At 43.5% G+C, this 21,767-nt stretch overlaps 1 protein-coding gene across 3 annotated transcripts in view; it reads left to right on the top strand.

The window, feature by feature from the left end:
• Positions 1-208: 208 nt before the first annotated feature.
• ZC3H7A (zinc finger CCCH-type containing 7A) overlaps positions 209-21,767 on the top strand; it is a 34,621-nt gene continuing 13,062 nt past the window's right edge. The window contains exons 1-12 of one of the 3 annotated variants that reach the window (XM_057748382.1): positions 209-329; positions 11,080-11,181; positions 11,980-12,019; positions 14,095-14,292; positions 15,606-15,764; positions 16,001-16,081; positions 16,175-16,213; positions 16,895-16,928; positions 17,418-17,701; positions 19,195-19,399; positions 20,491-20,555; positions 21,108-21,294. In XM_057748382.1, coding sequence (XP_057604365.1) covers positions 11,114-11,181; positions 11,980-12,019; positions 14,095-14,292; positions 15,606-15,764; positions 16,001-16,081; positions 16,175-16,213; positions 16,895-16,928; positions 17,418-17,701; positions 19,195-19,399; positions 20,491-20,555; positions 21,108-21,294 — 1,360 coding nt within the window. In that variant the 5' untranslated portion in view covers positions 209-329; positions 11,080-11,113. Of the gene's footprint in view, positions 330-4,851; positions 5,380-11,079; positions 11,182-11,979; positions 12,020-14,094; positions 14,293-15,605; positions 15,765-16,000; positions 16,082-16,174; positions 16,214-16,894; positions 16,929-17,417; positions 17,702-19,194; positions 19,400-20,490; positions 20,556-21,107; positions 21,295-21,767 lie in introns of those variants that run through there. The other 2 variants (XR_009055416.1, XM_057748381.1) reach the window with 2 other exon arrangements.

Below are 21,767 nucleotides of genomic sequence, written 5' to 3'. Positions count from 1 at the left end.
CCCCAGCCGGGCTCCCGCCCCCGGGGGCGGCCCCGGAGCCCAGGCCCGAGGGTCGCCGCCGCCCGGCCCCGACGTGGCGCCGCCACCGCCCCCGGCGCCGACGCTCGCGGGCGTAGCCAATGGCGGCCTCTCCCGGGCGGCGGGCGCGGCCTCCGACCGCCAGAGGGCGCCGCTCGGGCGGAGCGGAGCCGCCGCCGCCGCCGCCGGTCGCGGAGGGAAGCTGCGAGCGAGCGCCCAGGCCGCCGCCGCCGCCGCCGCCGTCGCCCGCTCACCGCGCGCCGCAGCCCGCCCGCCCGCCCGCCCGCCCGCCGGCGCGGCCGTGCCCGCAGGTAGGTGGGCGCCGCCGGGCCCCGCCGCCGGCCCGGCCCGCGCGCGCCGCTCCTCCGCCGCCCGGCGCCCCCGCCCGGCGCGCGCCCGCCGCCGCCTCGTGCTCGCGCGCGGTCGGTAACGGACGCCGGGTGGGGGAGGGGCGGCGCGCTCGGCCCCCCCGCGGCGAGGCGCCGGCCCTGGGGGCGGAGGGCTCGGCCACAAAGGGCGCGCGGCCCCGGCGGAGGGGCGGTCCGAGCGCGCGCCGCCGCCCGGGTCCCGCGGGCGAGCGGACGGGGGCGGGCGGTCCCGGTCCCCTCCCTCCCTGGGGGCGGCGGGGGGCTCCCCCCGGGGGCGCGTCTCCGCCGAGCGGGGCGCAGAGGGCTGCCTCTCCCTCCATCCCTGTTTGCGTTTCCGTTGGCAAAATACCTCCTCTCTGGTTAAGTGAAAAGAAAGATTTTTTTAAAAATTTTTCCATTATTTGTATGGCGTTCCGGTGATCGAGGAGCCCTAATTCAGAACCTTGGGTTTGGGGGCGGAAAGGATGCTCTCGGGGCGCTTGGCTCGTTTATTTCGGGTTACTCCCCACCTCCTGTTTTTGCGCGGGGCGCACGTCTAGGACGCACGGCGAATGGTTTCCTGCCTTTATTGTGGATCGGGAGCCGGCCAGGCTTTAGGTTTCTTTTCCGCACCCTTAAAGAATGAAGACCTGTCAGTTCCCATTAGCGCGAATTTCCTGTTGGGGACGGTCGTTGCAGGGGTGTGGTCCAGCTGGCAGGCTCCGGCTGGTCCCGAGAGGTCGCGCCTGCACCCCGATTGGGTGAATTTTTCGGGAGTTGGGTATTTTCCCCGTCCCCCGATATGTAGTTTGGTGTTTAAGAACCAAGGGTCTGCCTAAAGGCGATGTGAGCTGCCCGGGAAGGTGGCCATTGACCACAAGGGACTGTTGAGCGCTTGGAATGTGGCTAGACCGAATGGAGATGCGCTCCCAGTGAAAGACACATCTGATTTTAAACACTTAGGGAAAAAAAAGTAAACCACCTCATTCGTAATTTTTTTTCTGCTTAAATCACACAGAGTGAGATGATTATGTTTTGAACATATTGGGTTAACTCAAAGATGTTATTAAAATTAGCGTCACTGGTTTCATTTTACTTTTTTTAACATGGCTACTTGAACATTTAAAATTAGATATATGACTCGCATTATATTTCAATTGGACAGCGTTCAGCTAGAGCATCGGAATGGGGGCAGGGGTAGCTGGGAGCCTATGCCATCTGCTTGTTTTTTCCTGCTTCTGTGATGGCATGTGGCCTCTTCTCTCCTAGCTTCTCAAGGAACCCCCTGCCTCTTCCTTCTCACCCTCAGCTGAACTGTCGTGCTGATTGCTTAATGAGGATCTTGTCCTAATTTGCAGAATAATTCAAGTTAGTGGACAGAATTTTCTTTGTTGAAAAAATGTCTGTATATAGTCAGGTAAGATTCGACTCAGAATCAGATCATGAGCTATCAAAGCTGAGTATTTTCAATATTTGTGTGTGTGTATGATGCAAAGAGCATGTTAATTTTCAGGGCCTCTGCCACCCAAATGCCATCCTCCAAGTCACTGTGGCTTTTTCTTGGGCGCTCGTCATACCCTGACCTACACCCTCTTCCCTTCCCAGCCCTCAGATACTGTTTTTGCCAGTAAAAATGGTGGTTGTCAACCATATTGTCCCCTAATCCTTAATGTTGATTAAGTATAAAACCTGCCACTTTGGGAGGGTGTTAAGTGGGAGAGACTCAACTACTATAGAATCTCAACTCTAGGAATGGTGAGAATGGCTGTTGGAAAGTTGTGAGCATTCCAGTAAGGGACAAGGTAGAAACAGAAGATGTCTGTATTCTGTTGCCTTCGTTACTCTGGAAGGGATTTCGAGAGGAAGTATGATGTGCGGAGACTTGATTTCCAGACGATACCTTGAAGTGGTTTTCTGTTTTAACGAAAAAATTTTTTCTCCAGAATTTTAGGATTCGAAGTGAAATTTGTTTTCCAAAGTGTGAAGTGTTTACAAATCAAGAGGAAAACTTTAGATAGTATTTTTAAGGGTGAAGAAATAGTAAAACATTAATCCAGAAGTTTAAAAATTTATGCTTGTGACAATACATGTTTTAATTCACACACACACACAAAGCATATTAAGTGAGGTGAAAATTTTCTTTGATGTAGAGAAACAAGGTTTCCTTGTTTCTTGTTCTTTACCAGGTTTTGCCCCAACAAGAAACTTGCTTTTTAATTTTATTATGAGTTTAATGATGTGTTTTTAGTTAATTACTATTAATTTCACAGACCTTTCTAAGCCTTGGGAACCAGGTAGTGGATGCAGTAAGAGAGAGGCAGAAATTCTTCTGTTTCACAAATAAGAAAGTGGAAGCTTTGTATTTTATTAGAAAACCTGAGTCTGGAGCAGGATAGTAATCTGGCACTTCTGAAGACCTTTGCAGTCCTGGACATGTCACCCAGCTTGCCCAGGGGCTGGGCGCCCCTGGGCAGCTGTTTGGAAGATTTCACATCTTTCTTGTTCATTCCTCTCATACAGGGTTCCTGTATGAAGTGAGGTGTTCCTTGGGCCTTAGGAGGGCTGGGCCCTATAAGGGGCACCCCGCACATGTTGTTATATCTGACAGCAAGTTCAAAATGAAAAGCTTGCGGGCTGGGGTGTGACAAAAATATGAAATTTCCCTCCTGGGGATGTTTAGCACAGCCTTGATCATGGGAGTTTCCTTTTCAGTAAAAGGGGAAAACTGTCTCATAAAGTATCCAGTAGGAGATTAACTGTTCCAAGAAAATGCTAGAACATGGTAATAATGTTTCCCTCCCTGGGTTTGTGGTCTCTGAGAGAGGTAATGTATCCACATGCTTTTGTTAGTGTTAGCAGAGTGAAGAACACTGTTGCAAGCTGGGGTGAAGGGAACTTTAACTACCTTGTGTGTGTGTTTGTTTATGCCATTACCAAGAGAGGCTGGAGGCTGAGGATAGCATTTATGACAGACTGGTAATTATAATTTTTCACTTGAAACTTAGGAATGTCTTTTTTAGGGAAAAATACTGGTACTGCGCCGCATTGCCTAGGGCACCTTCTCTGGTCCCTGGTGAGGGTGTCTTGGAAGTAAGGCTGTTTAATATTTATTCCTTGTGTCTAATCACATGATGTTGTGGGCGGAGCGTAATTCCATTCAGAGTTCCACCCGGAGTGCTACCTTAACTCCCTGTGTCCACGTGGTGGGCAACCTCTGCTTGTCTGAGTTGCTTTAAATCATGTCCTTGGCACACATCATCGTGTGTGCCTGCGTGTGCAGAGGCCTGCGTTTGTCCTGTTCCTCTCGCGTGGTTTTGAAGTGCCCACCTGTCTGTCGCAGCTGCATGTGTCTTTCAGAGCCCAGCCCAGGGCCAGCGTCGTGTGCCTGCCCTCCTGGCACACGCAGTGTGGAAATGGATAGGAATTCAATCTCCCAGCCAGCCTGGCCAGCTCGGCCACTTCTGGGCTGTGTGATCCTGGACTGTTTGCGTCACTTCTCTGTGCTTCAGTTTCCTCTTAAGTACCTACCTCTCAGGGTTCTTAGAAGGATTCGATGATTTAATATGTGCAAAGCACTTCGAGTAATGCCTGGTGTCCAGGAAGAGACTTTAGTGTTAGCTGTTATTTCCATCTCCACCGTGTAGTGTAGTCACATCTCGTTTCCTTGGTGTCTTCTGATAAGAGGAGCTAGTTTCCGAAGTTACCAGGTAAGGCCAAAGGTTCATGGTTTAGCATTTCATGGTTTAGTTACAGCTTTGTACTGGACTTCACTGTAATGGGTTTCACCTAACAGGCACGGAATAAATATGTAAGGAATTGTACTGGAGAGCGGGGGGACCTCTCCTCCTGTAAAGCTTCAGAGTGAGTAAAGAACTTAAAATCAGCTGATTCCAGAAAGGTGATGTATGTTGCAGCTTGCAAGAGTTTAGTTAATTGAATGAAATTCCTATTTAATTGAGTTTCTGACTTTATTTACTTATTCATTTATTTTTACTGTTCAAAGCCCACCCCCCGCACCCCCCATTTCCTTTTCGTTTAAGGAGAAGAGGGTGTGGCTGACTTGCTTTTCCCCTGTTGGTAATGGATGAAACCCTTCACCGCACTCCTTGAGGAGTCACTTAAGGTTCCAGGTTTTTCTCTGTCATTATTTCTGGTTGATTCCCGCCCTATTGGTTTACTCCCTGCGCTGCTCCCTGAGGCCTGGGGTCCGCCTCAGCTGCCCGGCTGGCCGCCGGTCACGTCCTCTTGGCGCCTGCCCACACTTGCCCCGAGCGGCCGGCTGTGCAGGCTGCTTTGTATGGAGCGCTGTCTACACTTGGCCGCTTCATTCAAGTTTTCATTGACCTGGACCCAGAGAGTGTAAGGTGACCAGGACTGAGAAAGACAGGGGGCCCCTGGAAGGGAATGATGGGGTGAGGGCGGGGCGTGGTGACAGTGAGGGTGGGGCGTGGTGACACAGTGGGGGAGGGGAGGGACGGCCTCTAAAGCTGACACTGAAGCCAAGACTCTGAGATGAAAGGAGCCGGCTCTGTGCAGATATGGGAAGAGTGTCGTGGGCAGAGGACACAGCAGGCCGAGGTCCCAGAAGCACAGAGCCCTTGGCTTATCCCAGGAGCCTACAGGAAGAAGGCCAAGTGCCACAGGCGCTGGGAGAGGGTGGCGTCGCAGTCAGGAGTCTAGATTTGATTCTCAGTGCCCAGGGGATGCCAGTGGAGGATTTTAAGCAGGGCTGGAATAACTGATTTGTGCTTTTAAAGAGCATTCCTTTCAGTTTAGTGTGGGAACTGGGTGGGGGAGGGGACAGCGGCGAGGATGGGCAGCTGAGAACAGAGGCGGGAGAGGAGGGTATTGCGACATGCCCCTTGGCTCAGGCTGGGGTGGCAGAGGAGGCTTGAGAGCTGATGATTTTGACAGTATCACCGATAGAGGCTTTGTTGGTGGATTGATTGGATGTGGTGAGACAAAGGTTTCTGGTTTGAGCAGTTGGCCAGAAGGTGGTCTCAGTACTGAGAAGGTAAGTTTGGGCAAAGGGTTCGTCTTGGGAGGTCATGGGATTAGGGGGCCTTCCAGTTAAAAATGTTGAATAAAGGTCACAAACTGACGCAGAATTTTGTATGGGCCTTATACATAACAGTGTAGGATAGCCTTTTTGTAAATGGTGTTTGGGCAACTGGTAGCTATTTGGCAGGGAAAGTGTGAGTGAGTGTGTGTGTGTGTGTTCCGTACATCACTCCTTACAGTAAACTGGTGGATCTGATTGAAGAAAAAAAAGGTTTTTAAGTGAAACAGTGAGAATACTAGAAGAAAACATGGAGAATTATTTTATGATCTCAGAGTAGTGCAGACATTTCTGAGTATGTCAAAATCCAGAAGCCATAAAAGAAAGTATTGATAAACTCAGCTACTTAAAAATAAAACTTTTGTTGTCAAAGAGTACTATAACCAATATCAAAAGATTGACATCACATTGGAGAAAATAATAATAACATCACAAAGGACTGCTTTCCTCAACATATAAAGAGCTTCCGTAAATCAGAAAAACTCAGCCTGGAAGAAAAATGGGTGAAGGAAATGAAACAGTTCACGGTAAAGGAAGTACAAACGGCTCTTAAATCTGAAGAGATGTTCAGCCTCACTAATGATAGAAAGACTAAAACAAACAAAACCCCAACCACAGTTGTCACACTGTGTCTCATCTCCTTGACAGCGATGGAAACATTTGATAATTTCTTGAACCCTGAAATAGGTGGGTAGGGTCATTTGGTAAAACTTGGCAGGAGCCGGCAAAATTAAGAAATGCACATACCCTTCATCCTACGGAAATTCTTTGAAGATATGCACATATGAAATGTCCAGTGTACCTGGTGAACTTTTAAAGATTGGAAACAACCAGAATGTCCCATCACTAGGGGCCTGGTGATGTTATGGTGCAACCGTATCACGTAGCACACTGCCTGGCTGTTAAAGGTAATGCAGCTTGATATGTGCTGATATGGGCTGACCTTCAAGATACAAGGTACCAATCGGGAAAAGCAAGGTGTAGAACACATTAGGAGCCTGGGTTTGTATAAAAAATAACATATGCACAGGATATTTTAAACTTTTTATTTTGAAATAATTATAGACTCACAGGATATTGTGAAAGTCGTATATAGAATCCCATGAACCTTTCATCTGCTTCCCCCAGTGGTACCATCTTACCTAACTGTAGTACAATAGCAATGCCAGGAAACTGACGTTCGTATAATACTGTTAACCAGACTACAGACCTGATTCAGTTTTACATTCACGTGTGTGTGTGTGTGTGTGTGTGTGTGTGTGTGTGTGTATGTGTATCTATACAGTTTTATCCCATGTATAGATTCATGTAACCACCACTACAATCAAAATACAGCTTGATTCAGAGTATCTTTGTCAGGACACAGACAGATCGGAAACAATGGTGTGGATTGCTTGCCCTCAGAGGGCATATGGGTGGCTGGATGACAGGGTTGGGAAGGCAGCATTCTTTTTCACTGTCATAATATTAAACTCCTGCTTTCGGAACAGTTTGTGATGTCTGGGATCCAAGTAAAACTACCAGGTAGAGGGTATCTCGCAATCTGCCAGGGGACGGATGTGGGGAGTTGTCAGGCCCTAGACGAGGGTATTTAACATCTGGGCAGAGCAAGAGGTCCCCGAGGGGAGAGGGTGCCTGGGAGGGGGAGTCTGATGATGCCCCAGGGCCCTCACATTTAGAGGTCGGCTGGAGATGAAGCCCCTGTTTCAAGGAGGGAGTGGACACCTGTCACGTGCTGCTGAGCTTGAAGAAGAAAAGTGCTTGTTGGATTAACTTTATCAAATTCTTCCTCACTTTAAAATTGAGGCCAGATTTTGTTGACTGGATCCAAAAGTAAGATGGTGTATAAAGCATTTATCATCTTCTTTTAAAATGAGATGTGGGGGGTGGGGAGGCTTTATTTAACAGGTAAAACTAATCTACGGCGGAAAAAAAAAAACCAGAAGAGTGACTGCCTGTGGTGGGGGTGGAGCAAGGATTAGCTAGAGAAGGGGCCTGAGGGCCCTTTCTGGAGTGATGGTGATGGTGTGTCTCAAGACTGGGGTCTGGGTTACATGAGTGTATCATTTGTCAAAAGTTTTCCTTAAGATGTGTGCATTTTACCTTAAAAAACTGTAAGCAAATGCTGAGCCCCAGGTAATAGTATATATGCTGAAGTGTTTAGTGGTAATTTATAATTGAGGTCTGCAACTCACTTTGCAGTTTACGAAAACTGGGTTGATGGATGGATGGAAGGGTGGGCAGGTGGATTACGATGGGCAGAAGTAATAAATATAGCAAAATATTAATTATAGGATATAGGTAGTATAGAGGTATATGGTGTTCATTGTAAAAAAAATTTACTTTGTGTGTAAAATTCTTCATAAGAAAATTTAGGGGGAAAATCTACAGAACATGAAACGCTCTGTCATATTGTATTTAAATATCACCTGATATGTTCTCAACTCTAAACATGTAAAGGAGGCACAGTAGTTCATGCTGTTAAGAGGCTGCATCTTATTTTCTCTTAATCACTTGCTTGAGTTGTCAGCTCTTTTCCACCTGTCCTCTGTCCGTAAGAGGCCAAGGTTCAAGGTTTTCGAGCACTTTCTGGGAAAATAGCTCTAAGGCTCTTAACTTGGCGGATTATCATCACCCAAGAGTCCCTTCTGAGCCAGCAGATTTTCTTTTTGAGTGAACCTCAAACTAATTCCCTACCTCGCCAGGCAGGGGTTTGGAGAGGTCTGTCATTCACGGAAGGAAAGGGGATGCTTCTTGTCTTTGGCTTCATTTCTTTTGTCCCAGTCCCTATGGCCTGACCGCCCTGGACCCCCACGTGCAGCCCTGGGTGCCTTTGAGCTCTAAGGTTCTGACTCTGCTTTAAGTAAAATAGAAGAAAGGCTGGGTGGCCCCGAAAGTCATCTTTCTAAGGAAGGGCTCAGAAGCTTCATAGGCTTCTTTTAATACTTTCTTTTCCCAGAGGTCATTTATTTGCAAGGTTAAAAAAAAAAAGTTTTAAAGGTTTGCAGTGAAAAGATGCTACACCACCCCTTTCCCACAACCCTGGGTTTCTCTCTTGCTATAGCTTTCTGTGATTCCATCTGGAGATATTTTGTGTATACACAAGCAAATATGAATATTACATCCCTCCCTCCTTTTAAATAACAAGACAGGGTCTTACTGTGGATACTTGCACGTTGCCTTTTTTCCCCCAGCACAATTTATTCAGCCATTTCCTTTTTGACAGGCATTGAGTTAACGTCTCATCTTTTTCTCTTAGAAATCGTGCCTTTAAAGAACTTTGTAAATATGCATACATATGAATTTAAAAAAAGTTTTTTTATGGAAATGGCCAGACATGTTCAAGTAGCAGAGCAGAATGAACCCCTTGCCCACTCCCCTCATCCAGCTGAAACAGTTCCCTATGTTTTTGCTGCTCTTGTTTCATGCCCACCTATTTACCCCCACCCCCTCCTCAAGCTAGAGTATCTTAAAAACAAACTCCAGAAACAATTGTTTCACTTCAGTGTAATTTTTTAAACTTTTTAATTTGGGGATAATTTCAAACATAGTATTTGCAAATTCCAGGTGTACTTGTAAATATCAATACTTCAGAAAACTAACCAACTTTTAGATACAAGATCAAAATATTTAGAACTGACAGTATTTAAAAGACAAAAAGCAAAAGGTACAAGCTTCTAATTGTCAGATAAATAAGTGCTAGGGATATAATGTACAACGTGATAAATATAATTAACACTGCTGTATGATATATGTGAAAGTTGTTAAGAGAGTAGACTACGAGTTCTCAGCACAAGTGTAACCGAGGCCAAGCTCACTCGCTGCAGGTGTTGAGGCAAGGAATACGACTTTATTCAGAAAGCCGGCAGACCGAGACGGCAGACTGGTGTCTCCAGAAAACCATCTTGTGGGGTCTGGATGCCAATTTCTTTTATAAAATCAGAGAGGGAAAGGCTGTGAGGAGGTAAAGTAAATAGGTAGAATAGAGAGGGAGAGGTGGCAGGGAAGTAAAAGGGCCATCAGTCTCGCAGAACATCTCTGGGAATGACCAGCCAGTGTGAGGGGATGTGTTAATTTCTTCTTTCTTGCAGCCATTCTCACAGGTGGGCAGGGCATATTGTCTGCTTGTGAGCTGAACAGAGGCACTTTAGTTTAACATTCAGGCAGAGGGGCAGGGTTGCCTGAGGCAGGCTATCATATATGATTATAATAACCAAAGCAGCAAAAAGCAAAGGTTAAAGTCAAAGAAACAAGTTGAAGATGGAGTCCAATTTAGCTCTTCCCTGTTACACAATGACAAAGAAATTTTTCCTCTTTCTTTAATTTTGTATTTATATGAGATGATGGAAGTTCACTGAAGCTATTATGGTAATCATTTCATGATGTATGTAAGTCATCATTATGTTTTACACCTTAAACTTACATAGTGCTTTATTTCAATGATAATCTCAATAAAACTGGAAGGAAAAAAAAAAGAAAAAGTATTAGCACCAGTTTTGAGCCTCCGGGACATTCCAGCCTCCATCCCCACTCTACACTTTGAGGAAAGGTAGACTTAAAAATAAAACTTGCTTACAAATAATAAACAGTAATGAAACTAAAACATTTCAGCTCTGTACTTGAAACACGGGTGCCCTTTCCATGTCTGTCACGTGGGTCCATGTGGTTTATGTGACATGCTGTCCTCTGAGCATGTGCTCTCAGAAGTCCTCCTCCAGGGGTGACTGTGTGGACCCCCCACCCCCTTCCCACCCCCACCAGGGGGCATTTAGCAATATCTGGAGACACTGGTTTGTCACAACAAGAGGGGGGTGGTGCTGCTGGCCTCTAGTGGGTAGAGGCCAGGATGCTGCGAGCGTCCCGCAGTGCACAGGTCAGCCCTCCGTACTAGAGAACTACCTGGCCCAGACGACTGAGGTTGAGAAACCCTGGTTTAGGACGTTGGGAGGTGATGTTTTATCTGAGATCTCTTCTCCGTGGTTCTCCCATAGCTTTCTGGGAACTGCTTAATGAATGGCCGACTAGTCGTGGTAAATACCAACAGTGTTGACATTTGCCAGTGTTACATCGAAGATAGACCCTTACCGTCCAGAAAATTCCAATTAAAGTAGCTTCACTTAGATCCTTATTCTAGTAGTTGTATCAACAAGAATTTTTCAAAAGTCTGTGTAACAAAATACAGATAAGGTTTAGACTTTGCTCACAAGGAAGTCAAAATCCCTCAGATGCAAGCGGATGTGAAATCTTTTTGCTTCTGGAAAGCTTCCAGAAGCAAAACAAGGCCAGGACTGTTCTCATGGCCACTTCCGCGTGCATAGAGACGGGCCAGAAACAAAACCTGTTGTGGGAGGAGGGAAGATGAGAGGGGGAGAGAGAGAACTTTGGCGTGGCGATTGTTTAGGAGGGACCTACAAAATCTGCCCGGCTGTTCAGTGTGGGGTAGGCAGAGTATGGAAACCCTCTGCTCATGGCTCACAAGGTGGCGGAGACCACAGACACTACGCAGGTGTTGTCCTTGGCATCCAGGACCTTGGTCAAGTTGGTGGAGATGGACGTGTCCACAGCTAATTGTGTGAAAAGACCTAGATTATGGGTGTTTTAACTCGGGTCCAGGAGCCCCGTGCGTTGTGTAATTTCTTGCCTGTTTCTTTCCAGATTTCTCCTTTAGAAAGTGGATGTGTGGGGTAACATGTCCAGTGTGTCCGAGGAGAGAAGAAAAAGGCAGCAGAACATTAAGGAAGGACTACAGTTTATACAGTAAGGGCTCACTGCCTGCCTTGCGTTCTCGTCATGTAGTGGTTCCTTTTGGTGTGGTAGGGATTTAACAGGGATTAGGAAACCTTTAGTCATGTTTCATAAGTCCTGTTCATTTGGGTTAGAAATGAGATATTTTTGTTCCAGCAATATTTTCTGCTCTTGGACACTGATTTCTTTGTGTTCTGAAGGGGATCTTGCTGTCACTGATTTTTAGGGCTAAGATCCTTAAGTATCCACCAAAATGTTAGACTGAGGAATTTGAACCTAGTCTCATAAGAACAGTTCTGATGAGTGAAACTCAACATCTGTCAGCACACAGGGCTTTTGTGATCACACTCTCTCTGTTAGAAAGCCCGGTCTCTAGCTGGCCTTCGTGAAGCACATCAGTGACAGGACCATGGCCTGGGTGGCCGTGTCTATGCAGAAAGGCCTTTTTGTCCCTCCTGGGAAGGGGAGATTCTTCCCCTCTGTTCTATAGTAAATTGGATCAAATAGTACTAGTGGTTCTGTATTATTTTAAAACTTTTTCGGCATTTGAGGAATTAGGCCCTCTTTTAGTAGAAGTAGATTTGCAGGGAAAATGTTATACTTAAGAAAGTACAAAAGAATAGTTTCAGGTTATTTTTTCCCCATGACTACAGTTATATGTGAGTAATGGTCGTGAAGGAGAAGTAGGTCTTTAAAATGTGCTTTTAACCAGTGGAGAGCTAATGAGAACCTCAGTTTTAAGATGACTCCTGGATGAACAAATCCTGATACAAACCTGATCATCAAAGTTAATTTGTTTCTTCTTTTTAGGTCACCGCTGTCGTATCCAGGAACACAGGAAGAGTATGCGGTAAGGACTCTGGGAAGGTCTGCGTGAAAGCTCTACAATTAGCCTGTGAACTGTCACATGTAGCCGGGTTGGCAAACCCAGATGTGGCCCTCTGTCTGTCTTTGTAAATAAAATTTTATTGGAACACAAGCCACGCCCATTTGTCGATAAGTTATCTGTGGCTGCTTTCACAACATGGTGATTGAGACAGAGACCATATAAGCCTCAAATCAAATAGGAATCTCGGCATTTACAGCAAAAGTTTGCTGACCTGTATGTGTAAGACGACGTCGTTTTTTCCAGCGTACTTGGACAATTGTCCTATATTTTCTTTCCTCTATTAGTGTAGTTTTGAATTAATTTCTTTTGAGCCCCTTGACAATTACTTGTAGCCTTTCATGTCATTGGAAATGAGGGGGACAGAGTATATTGAGAGGGAGAGTGCAGAGTATCTTCTGTTTTTCTCTAGAAGCTGTAACAGTAGTAAAGAGGTGACTGGATAAAAAGAGGAAAGAGCTGGAGATGTGTCTAGGTAGTTAGAGACAAAGCCCCGCTGACTGGGTCTTAGACTAAAGGCTCTCATCTGTACAGACCGTTAGTTCCCCTGTGGCTTTGTGTCTCTGTGGGTTTTGGTGCTTCAGAATGTCACTCCTTTCTCTCTGCCTCCCTCCCTCTCAGTTCATTTCAGTCTCTCCCTTCCTTCCTTCTCTCCAAGCAGATGTAGAACTAAAAAACATGAGAACTAGCAATCACATGGAGCAGTCCTTTCATTTTACAAACATACATTTAGGGTCCAGAGAGGTGAAATGACCCGCCTCTCAAGTCACCTCAATTGTTAAAGGTTGATCTGAACGGTTTTCTTTATTACTGTCATCAGCTTAGATGTAAATTTGTAAAATGAGACAAAGAGCTGAATGTTTGTCTGATCTTGTGATAGGAAGGGACTTGTAATATCTTAAAGCAGTGGACTCCCCTGGTGGTCCAGTGGTTAAGAATCCGCCTTTCAATGCAGGGGGCGTGGCTTCAATCCCTGGTCGGGGAACCAAGATCCCACATGCCGTGGGGCAACTAAGCCCGAGTGTGGCAACTACTGAGCACGCAAGCCGCAACCTCAGAACGCAAGCGCTCTGGAGCCCTCACGCCGCAACAAAGGTCCCCAGTGCCGCAATTAAGACCCCACTGGGCCAAAAAGTAAATAAATAAACAAATAATTTTAAAAAATTTGCTGTCCTTTAAAAAAAGAATCTTAAAACAATGATAAAAATCCTGAAGGAGACTTAAGAACCTTGCCCCTGCTTATGGTGATAAGAAAAAGGTTTGGCATCCCCTCCCCCTAAATCAGTAAATGACCTAAACATTTACGAAAGAAGTACAAATGGTCCATAAAAATGTGAGGAAGTTTAACCTCCCTCTAGATGAGATATGCAAATAAGAAAGGATACCATTTTTCAGCTAGAAATGGGTAGATCTTTTTTTTTAAAGAAACCCTTCAATTTTATTTTATTTTAATTAATTAATTTATTTTGGCTGCGGTGGGTCTTAGTTTCGGCCCGCATGCAGGATCTAGTTCCCCGACCAGGGATTGAACCCAGGGCCCCTGCATTGGGAGCGTGGAGTCTTACCCACTGGACCAGAAGGGAAGTCCCCAGAAATGGGTAGATTTTATGTGTGCATGCTCACATACGTGTGCACACACGCTTTGGCGGGGGTGCTCTGACGCAAGCCACTCTAAGTATTCCTTTTTATTGCGTTTTTGGAAGACAATTTGGAAATACTAGTCAGAAGCCTTAAAATGCTCATTCCACTCGTAGAAATTTATCCCAGGCACAGAGTTGGCGGTGTCAACAAATATTGAGATGGTGCTTTTGCAGCACTGCTCTTCATCATGAGACATTGAACCTTTTCTTGGGAAATGCAAGCAGGACGAAACCCTGGCTGAGTTAGCAGTGGCTTGGCCTGGATTTCCTAATGTCTTGCAGCAGTGCTTGTTGCTCTGGCAAATTATTTCCTCTGAAGTTTTAGGTTCAAAATTAAAATTTGCTTACACTCTGACTTGTTCTTTAAGGGGTTTCAAGTATAACTTTTTTTTTTTTTAGGTATATTTACGGGCTCTTGTGAAAAATCTTTTTAATGAAGGAAATGATGTTTATCGGGAACGTGATTGGAACAACTCTATAAGCCAATATTCAGAAGCTTTGAGTATAGCTGATTATGCAAAGTCTGAAGAAATTTTAATCCCTAAAGAAATCATTGAAAAACTATATATAAATCGTATTGCTTGCTATTCTAATATGGTGAGTTGTGATTTTTAAAGCAATGTTTCTAGAGAGAAAAAAGGTTTTCAATAACAGTACATGAGCAAAAGTCAGTTTTCTAATTTCAGTTTATAAGAAAGGTATATTAACTGCTTTTAGAGTGGCCTCGAACTTTGAGAAATCAGCTTTGGCCAAATGTTTAGGGATTTTAAAAATAATTTGTTTCTTAGATACTGGTCCTTGGAGATTCCATTTTGAGTATGGCTTTTGATGGGGTGTGTCTGCTTATTAAAAAAAAAAATCAACCTGAGTGAATTCCCTGGTGGTACAGTGGTTAAGAATCCACCTGCCAATGCAGGGGACACGGGTTCCATCCCTGGGCCGGGAAGATCCCACGTGCCATGGAGCAACTAAGCCGGTGCGCCACAACTACTGAGACTGCACTCTAGAGCCCTCGAGCCACAACTACTGAGCCCATGCACCGCAACTACTGAAGCCAACTCACCTAGAACCATGCTCCGTAACAAAAGAAGCCACTACAATGAGAAGCCTGAGCGCTGCAACGAAGAGTAGCCCCCACTTACTGCAACTGGAGAAAGCCAGCACGCAGCAACAAAGACTCAATGCAGCCAAAAATATAAATAAATAAATAAATATTAAAAAAAAAAATCGGCCTAGGAAGATACAGATGTTCACAGATGGGTACAGGGTACCCATCAGGTATCTCTGTTGACAGTTTTTTTTCTTAGTTAGGATTCTCTTAGGTTTTTTTTTCTTTGGCACAAAACAGTAGTTAGCCTTCAAAAGAATTAACAAGCTCTTCACATGTCCGAATTTAAAAAGCAACATTTTGATGTGCTTGTAATTTTCACTATAGACATCCAGTAGATTTTAACCATGAATTTAAGAAAAGTATCCATGTTGTCACTTAGTTCTTTGCTAATGAACATTCATTGATGATTTGTTTTGTTTTCTATAATATATTCCTCATTCAGTAGCTGTTTGGGAGTTACGTTTCCATTTGATGAGCTCTCAAAAGGGGGTAACAACTGCGGGGAGGAAAACAGGACTGCAGAGTGACACGCGGGGGCCTCAGCCAGACCTGGAAAGTTTTCTTTCTGGAAGATCTGGGCTCTTCTACGGCCAGATGTCTGGGTGGTGGGTACATGAGTAGCCATCATGTTCTTTCTACTTCTGTGTGTTTGAAATTTCACGACAATAATTTTTTAAAAAACAAATACCGCTAACGTTCAATTGAAAAGGAGGGTCTAAATTTGTTTGCATTTACAGGGAGACATCATCGCAAGATGGGAGCTGTTTGATTGCTAACTTTGTTTGGTCTTCCTCACCAGGGTTTCCATGATAAAGTTTTAGAAGACTGTGATACAGTCCTCGGTTTAAATGCTAGTAACTTCAAAGCTCTGTATCGGAAATCTAAGGCTCTAAATGATTTAAGAAGGTACAAAGAGGCTTATGACGCTGTAGCGAAGTGCTCCCTGGCAGTGCCTCAGGTAGGGAATTTATGTTTTAGTTCATTCGTTTACATCATAACCGTTTTATTGCTTGTATGTAGAGAAATGACATTAAAACGTTACATTTTCCAGCCAGCCATTCACCTGCCGCAGTTGGGAATAATTGCCCATAAAGCACGTGTCTTGACAGAGTATGTTAGAACTGTTTTGCCTCTTCATCTTTACAGTTAGTAAATATAACCCTCCACTAATCATATATTCTCACTTTTTTTCAGGATGAACATGTAATAAAACTAACTCAAGAACTAGCTCAGAAATTGGGATTTAAAATAAGAAAAGCATATGTTAGAACCGAGGTAAGCTGGAGTTCTCGCTGTAAGGTATTTTCATTTTGTTTTGTAACTTGGAGTCAGTTCTGGTTTTAAATTAGCATCTTAATTTTCTTTCAGCTCTCGCTAAAATCAGGTCCTGGGGATGGGGCTACAAAGGTAAGGTTATTACTCCTATAAGAATGGTAATTTAAAAAAAAAGAAGAAGAAAAGATAGAAGCATTAGCAGTTTTGCTTTTAATATTTTTGGTTTGTGTCTTTTTTTTTTTTTTTTTTTTGGTTTGTGTCTATTTTTGAGACCTTTTTATTCCTCAAACACAAAAGTAGCCGGAGCTTCCTGCCCTGTGAAAAGAAAACAAACAATTCAAGTAATATCTGTTACTCTCAATCAGCATTTCCTGAGGCTAATGGAACATTTTACAGGATGTTAACAGCTGTCAGGTTTTATGAGAAAAAGTGGGTTGGGGCCACATATTAATTTTAGGAGTCATTGGGTTGAACATAATTAACAAGTTACTGTTTTTTAAAGGTAAGTCTTCTTAGAGCTGTAAGGATGCTGCTGAGAGTTGGGGAGAGAGTGGTGGCTAGGCTAGTCCCTCTGGATGGAAGGCTCCTGAATATCCTTTGAGAAATACTGGGCCACAGGAAACAAGTGCCAATAAGCCAGCACTGTTTAACGCCATATATTGCAAAGGTTTATGCATTTCATTTATTTCTATCTTAATTGTAAGGAGGTCAAATGTGAGAACCTGCATTGCTCCCTTAGAGTGAGTTTTATAGCTTGCTTTATGGGTTAGAATCCTGAAAATACCATGATCTATTATTTGGTTTAATTTCTAGGCTTTGAACTGTTCTGTGGAAGATATCGAGCCAGGTATGTTTTCACACACATCTTCTTAATCTGAAAAGTGCCAGCCTTAGATGTTATGTATGTTAATAGTGTTGTCAAATAAGATTACTGTGTGCTTATTAGTATTGAAACAAGGGTAATTTCGAAAACTCCATCAGTGCCTCTGAACGTGCGCCAGTGAGGGACTGAAAGTACTGGGTATCAGTGGGCGACCGTCCAATACTCCCTGCTGCCTCACTGCCCTCTAGTACCTCCACACAGAAGGGACCCAGGTGTTTTGAGACAGAAGGAAAAGTTTTCACAAGTGAATATATCTATTCCTGGGCAAAACAAATTGTTTTTAGGATTACTTGTACTCTTTTATTTGAATTGCTTTCACTGCTGTATCTATTTAGTTTTATAATAGTGTTCATATTTTCACCCAGCTCTTCATTTTCTCTATTATTGGCTATTAACACTAGTATTACATAAATACACTGAAGATAAGTGAGTACATGTCCGTCCATGTTACAGATTTATTAACTCCGCGGCAAGAAGCAGTTTCTGTTGTTTCTATACCTGCATCCAGTTTTTCTCACCAAGTTGGAAGTGAGCTGGCCTCAGTTCCTATTACGCACTTAGCTTCTGTTCTGCCACTGCAAGTGGAAGAGAGTTCTCTGCCATCGACAGTGTTGACAAATGGAGGAAAGATACCCTACGGTGTGGCAGAAGCATTTTTAGATGATGGAGATATGGTCCTTGGAGATGAAATAGATGACCTTCTTGATTCTGCACCTGAAACTAATGAAGCTATTATGGTAAATTTCAGTGCCACTCCTTTCTTCTGAAGGCAGGCTTTTTTTTTTTTTTTTTTAATTGTAGTATAACCTGCTAGATATTTTCAGTATTGACTATAGACTAAACTTTGGGTTTCTTGAAAATTACTTTTGTCCTTTTCCAGTGGTAACTGGCTAATTTGGTCATTTTTTAAATAAAGAAAGGAACATGCTAGGGATCACATATTATGGAAAAGGTAAGTTTTTCTGACAGAGAATAGGCATTTGACATATAAGGCAAAACGAATTCATGGATTAAGGACTTCTCATTCCTTAAGGATAATTCTCCTATAACCATATACCATAAAGAAGTGTCAGCAAACTTTGGTCCACAGGCCTGATCTGACCCAGTGCCTGTTTTGTACAGACTAAGAATGGTTTTTAGATTTTTACCTGGTTGGAAGAAAAAAAAATTTTAAGACCCATGAGCATATCTCATGACATTGCAGTAAGAGAGTTGAGTAGTTGCAACAGAGACCATGTAGTCCACAAAGCCTACAGTATTAACATCGAGACCTTTATAGAAAATTTCACTGACTCCTGCCGTGAAGTATATTAAAATAGTGGCAGCAGTAGGATGATTGCGGGGAGGGGTGGGGCTCAGAGCTGTTTTCCAGGGTGAGTGAAACCATTGATGTCCCGTGGAGCTGACAGAGAGAAGATGTAAAATGCAGACAGGCAGGGGTAGGGTTGGTTCTTACCACTTTGATCTTGGGCAGGTTATTTCACTGCTCAGTCCCTCGGTTTTCTCATCTGTACAGTGGTGGTCCTAGTAGGATACGTCTCATAGGGTTAGAAGGATTAAATAGATGATATATGATTTATCATAGTATAAGGCACCTGGAAGCTCGCGAAAAATCATTGCTCTGTGGGGGAGGGGCAAGGTAGCGTTCCATTTGTTCTTGTGAGGTTGTACATTCACATCCAGAAAGATGGTCCCCACTTTTCCAGGCTACTCCAGCTCCCTTCTCTGAAGCACCCTTCCTTCCGCTCCAGCCCCACACATATCCTCACAGTTCCTCTTCGATGAAGCCAGTTCTTATGAGCCTTATGGTCAGGGAAGGGTAGGGAATGTAGGGAATCCTAAGGAAGTTTTGAAAATGAACCATGAACATCTCATTTGGATTACAGTAATATTAGACATCACATCTCCATCCTTTTTAAAAAGTGGGCTTGGGGGGGAGGCAAGAGAGGGAGGGAATACGGGGATATGTGTATAAAAACAGATGATTGAACTTGGTGTACCCCCCAAAAAATAATAAATAAATAAAATTATAAAAAAAAAAAGTGGGCTTGATAAGAAATCAGCTCTGTAGCTTGGATCTCGCCACTGAGTCTTGATTTTGATTTCAACTTTGTTACATAACAGAATCACCCAGTGGAATAATTTGTTTTTATATGCTGATGTTAAAAGCGGTTTGGCCAGCTTGAAAGTGAGTTTCACGGACTTTAATCTGGTCTTGCTTCCCCTCCAGCCATCAGCCTTAGTCAGAGGCCCCCTCCCAACAGCCAGCGTTGGCCCAAACATCCCCTTCTCGGCGTCTCTTTTGGGGGCCTTGCCCATCAATGCGAGATATGCGCCTGGACCCTCCTTCTCGGAGTTGTATCCACCTTTGGCTTCATCCTTAGAAGATTTCTGTTCTTCTCTAAATTCATTTTCAATGAGTGAATCCAAACGAGGTAAGACTCGAGCCATTTATGTAAACAGTTACAGTTCATTTTCTAAAAAAGACAATTTGGTTTGACAGTTGTTTAACTAACTCTAGGTAGTTGGTACTTGAATTATTTTCATTGTAGCTGAAAATACATTGTAGCTCTAAATGTGCTAAATTTCTGTTGTAAATTCACCTGACTTAATTGTGCCATTTCAGAGATCAAGAAGCAAAGCCCTGAGAGCAGGAATATATGTGGTACTGGTTTTTTTAATAGGATAGTTTGTTAAGCTGGGTATCTCTTCTTTTGGGGGGGGTGAAATGACTTTCAACGTTTTCTCTAAAAAAGGACTACCCCACCTTAAAGGGTCTTAAAGACAGGCTATCCTTTTAAATTCTGAACTAGGCAAATACTTAGTTAAGACTAATTTAAAATCAGTGTTTAGAATGATAATAGATCCATCATCCATTGAGCTCGGCAGACTATGCCTGGTGCCTTAATTTTGCAAGAGATTGCTGAGGTTTTGGCCTGACTCCTGTTTCTGTAATCCTAGGCTTAATATGTGCTTTAAACGATGACAATAAAAATCTTCATATTTTTTGAGGCATTGTTACAGTTAAAGGGGTAAAAATCAAAATAATTGATTTAAAGATTGACAACTGAAGAAACTAAAATTTGTGGGAGACAGAAGGGCATAGAGAAAGTAACTGAGTGGTAGACTAAGAAAACGAAAGTAATTGAACCTTACTGATTTTCTTAGTGTTGTGATGAGTTCCTGATTCATATTTTCAAAAGGAGAGGCTCCTTTCCCATTTGGAGAATGAATGATTTTCTTAGTCTTTTTAATAGTCCCCCTTGGTAGGCCCTGCCTTAGCTTTTGTCTCTGAAAATTGCTTTTTATCTACATTTGCTTGTCTAAGGGTTATCTATGCCCTTGGTTTCTGGAAGGAGAGGAAAGACACTCCGTAGCCCTCTCTGAGTGTCGGTCACAAGCAAGAAAGCTTCTCGGAGCTGGGATGGGACAGTAACGTGGGAAGCCATAGTCAGCTGCGGAGCCCTGATGTTCTTATTACATGATTAGAATGAAAAGGTCTGTTGAAGTTTTTTTATTATTTTAGATCTGTCCACCTCAACTTCTAGAGAGGGAACAGCGCTTAACAACAGTAATTCTTCCCTTTTACTTGTAAGTGCCACTTCCTCTTTTGTAAATACGTCGCTTAAATTGCAAATAGGTCTTTTACTTAAGTAACTGGGTTATTTGAATGAACATGACTGTCTCCCTGAAATTCTGTGTGTGCTGTGGGAAAGAGCGCTAAAATAAGACTCTTCTAGAATATCCAGTAATAAATGCTCTGTGTTTAAGGCTGGATCTGTCATAGCAGATTAACCACAATGCAGGTAGTGTAAGAGGCTTTAGCACAGCATGAATGACAAGAAATACAAGATCAGGCGTGAGAAACGTGTTGGCTGATGAAGCAGAACAATTACCCATCACTTATAACAACTCCTGGAGCATCCAAAAAAGTGGGGGAGGGGCCTGGAGACCCAAAAGAGAGGAAAATGTAGAAGGAAATGGTTTTTAAATAGAAACACAGTAAGGACAGAAACGTCAGTCTGTGCAGAATGTCTTATTTTTTCAGATGCATCTGTTTCCTTCTTTAGTGATAGTGCAATATTTGTTGGCTGTTTTTTGTTTTTTTTTGTTTTGTTTTTTGTTTTCTTATTCTTCTTGCAGATGAATGGACCAGGCAGTTTGTTTGCTTCTGAGAGTTTCCTGGGAATGTCAAGTCACCCTAGGAATGACTTTGGAAACTTTTTTGGAAGTGCAGTAACTAAACCACCTTCTTCAGTGACTCCACGACATCCCCTTGAAGGAACCCATGAACTGAGACAAGCTTGCCAGATTTGTTTCGTTAAATCAGGTCAGGACCAAACAAAGGAGCTGTTCTTAGGAATTTGTAAATATATGTGGAAACACCAGCTACTGTGACTCTTCAGTCTCTATTTGAGTTCTTTCTAAAGAAGCAGCAGTTGTTGATTAGGGGCCTTTGGGGTCTAATAGGATAAGTCTCTGCTCTTCTTTGATATAATTTTATGTATATAATTTTATGTATAGAATCATATGGAGTAGAATATTTACCTGACCAGTAGGTGATGTAATGTTTGTGAAAATTAAAGTACTTTCTGTTGGATTATTTCATATCTTTACCCCTAAGGCAAGTGATATGAACACAGTTTATTCTAAACTGGACACAAGTTAATTTTCTTTCTTAGTCTTTTTTTTTAAACAGTGTTCTTTACCTTTAGAAGCCATCAGAATTCCTCTTCTAATAGTTAAATAAGGGTTATGTTTTGGGAGGGCTGGTGTTTTTGTCCTGACCTTTGGTTTGTCTGA

This window comes from Hippopotamus amphibius, chromosome 9 (genome assembly GCF_030028045.1).
Source record: "Hippopotamus amphibius kiboko isolate mHipAmp2 chromosome 9, mHipAmp2.hap2, whole genome shotgun sequence".
In the NCBI taxonomy this organism is placed as follows: Eukaryota; Metazoa; Chordata; class Mammalia; order Artiodactyla; family Hippopotamidae; genus Hippopotamus; species Hippopotamus amphibius.
This window is presented reverse-complemented; position numbering and strand designations above follow the sequence as displayed.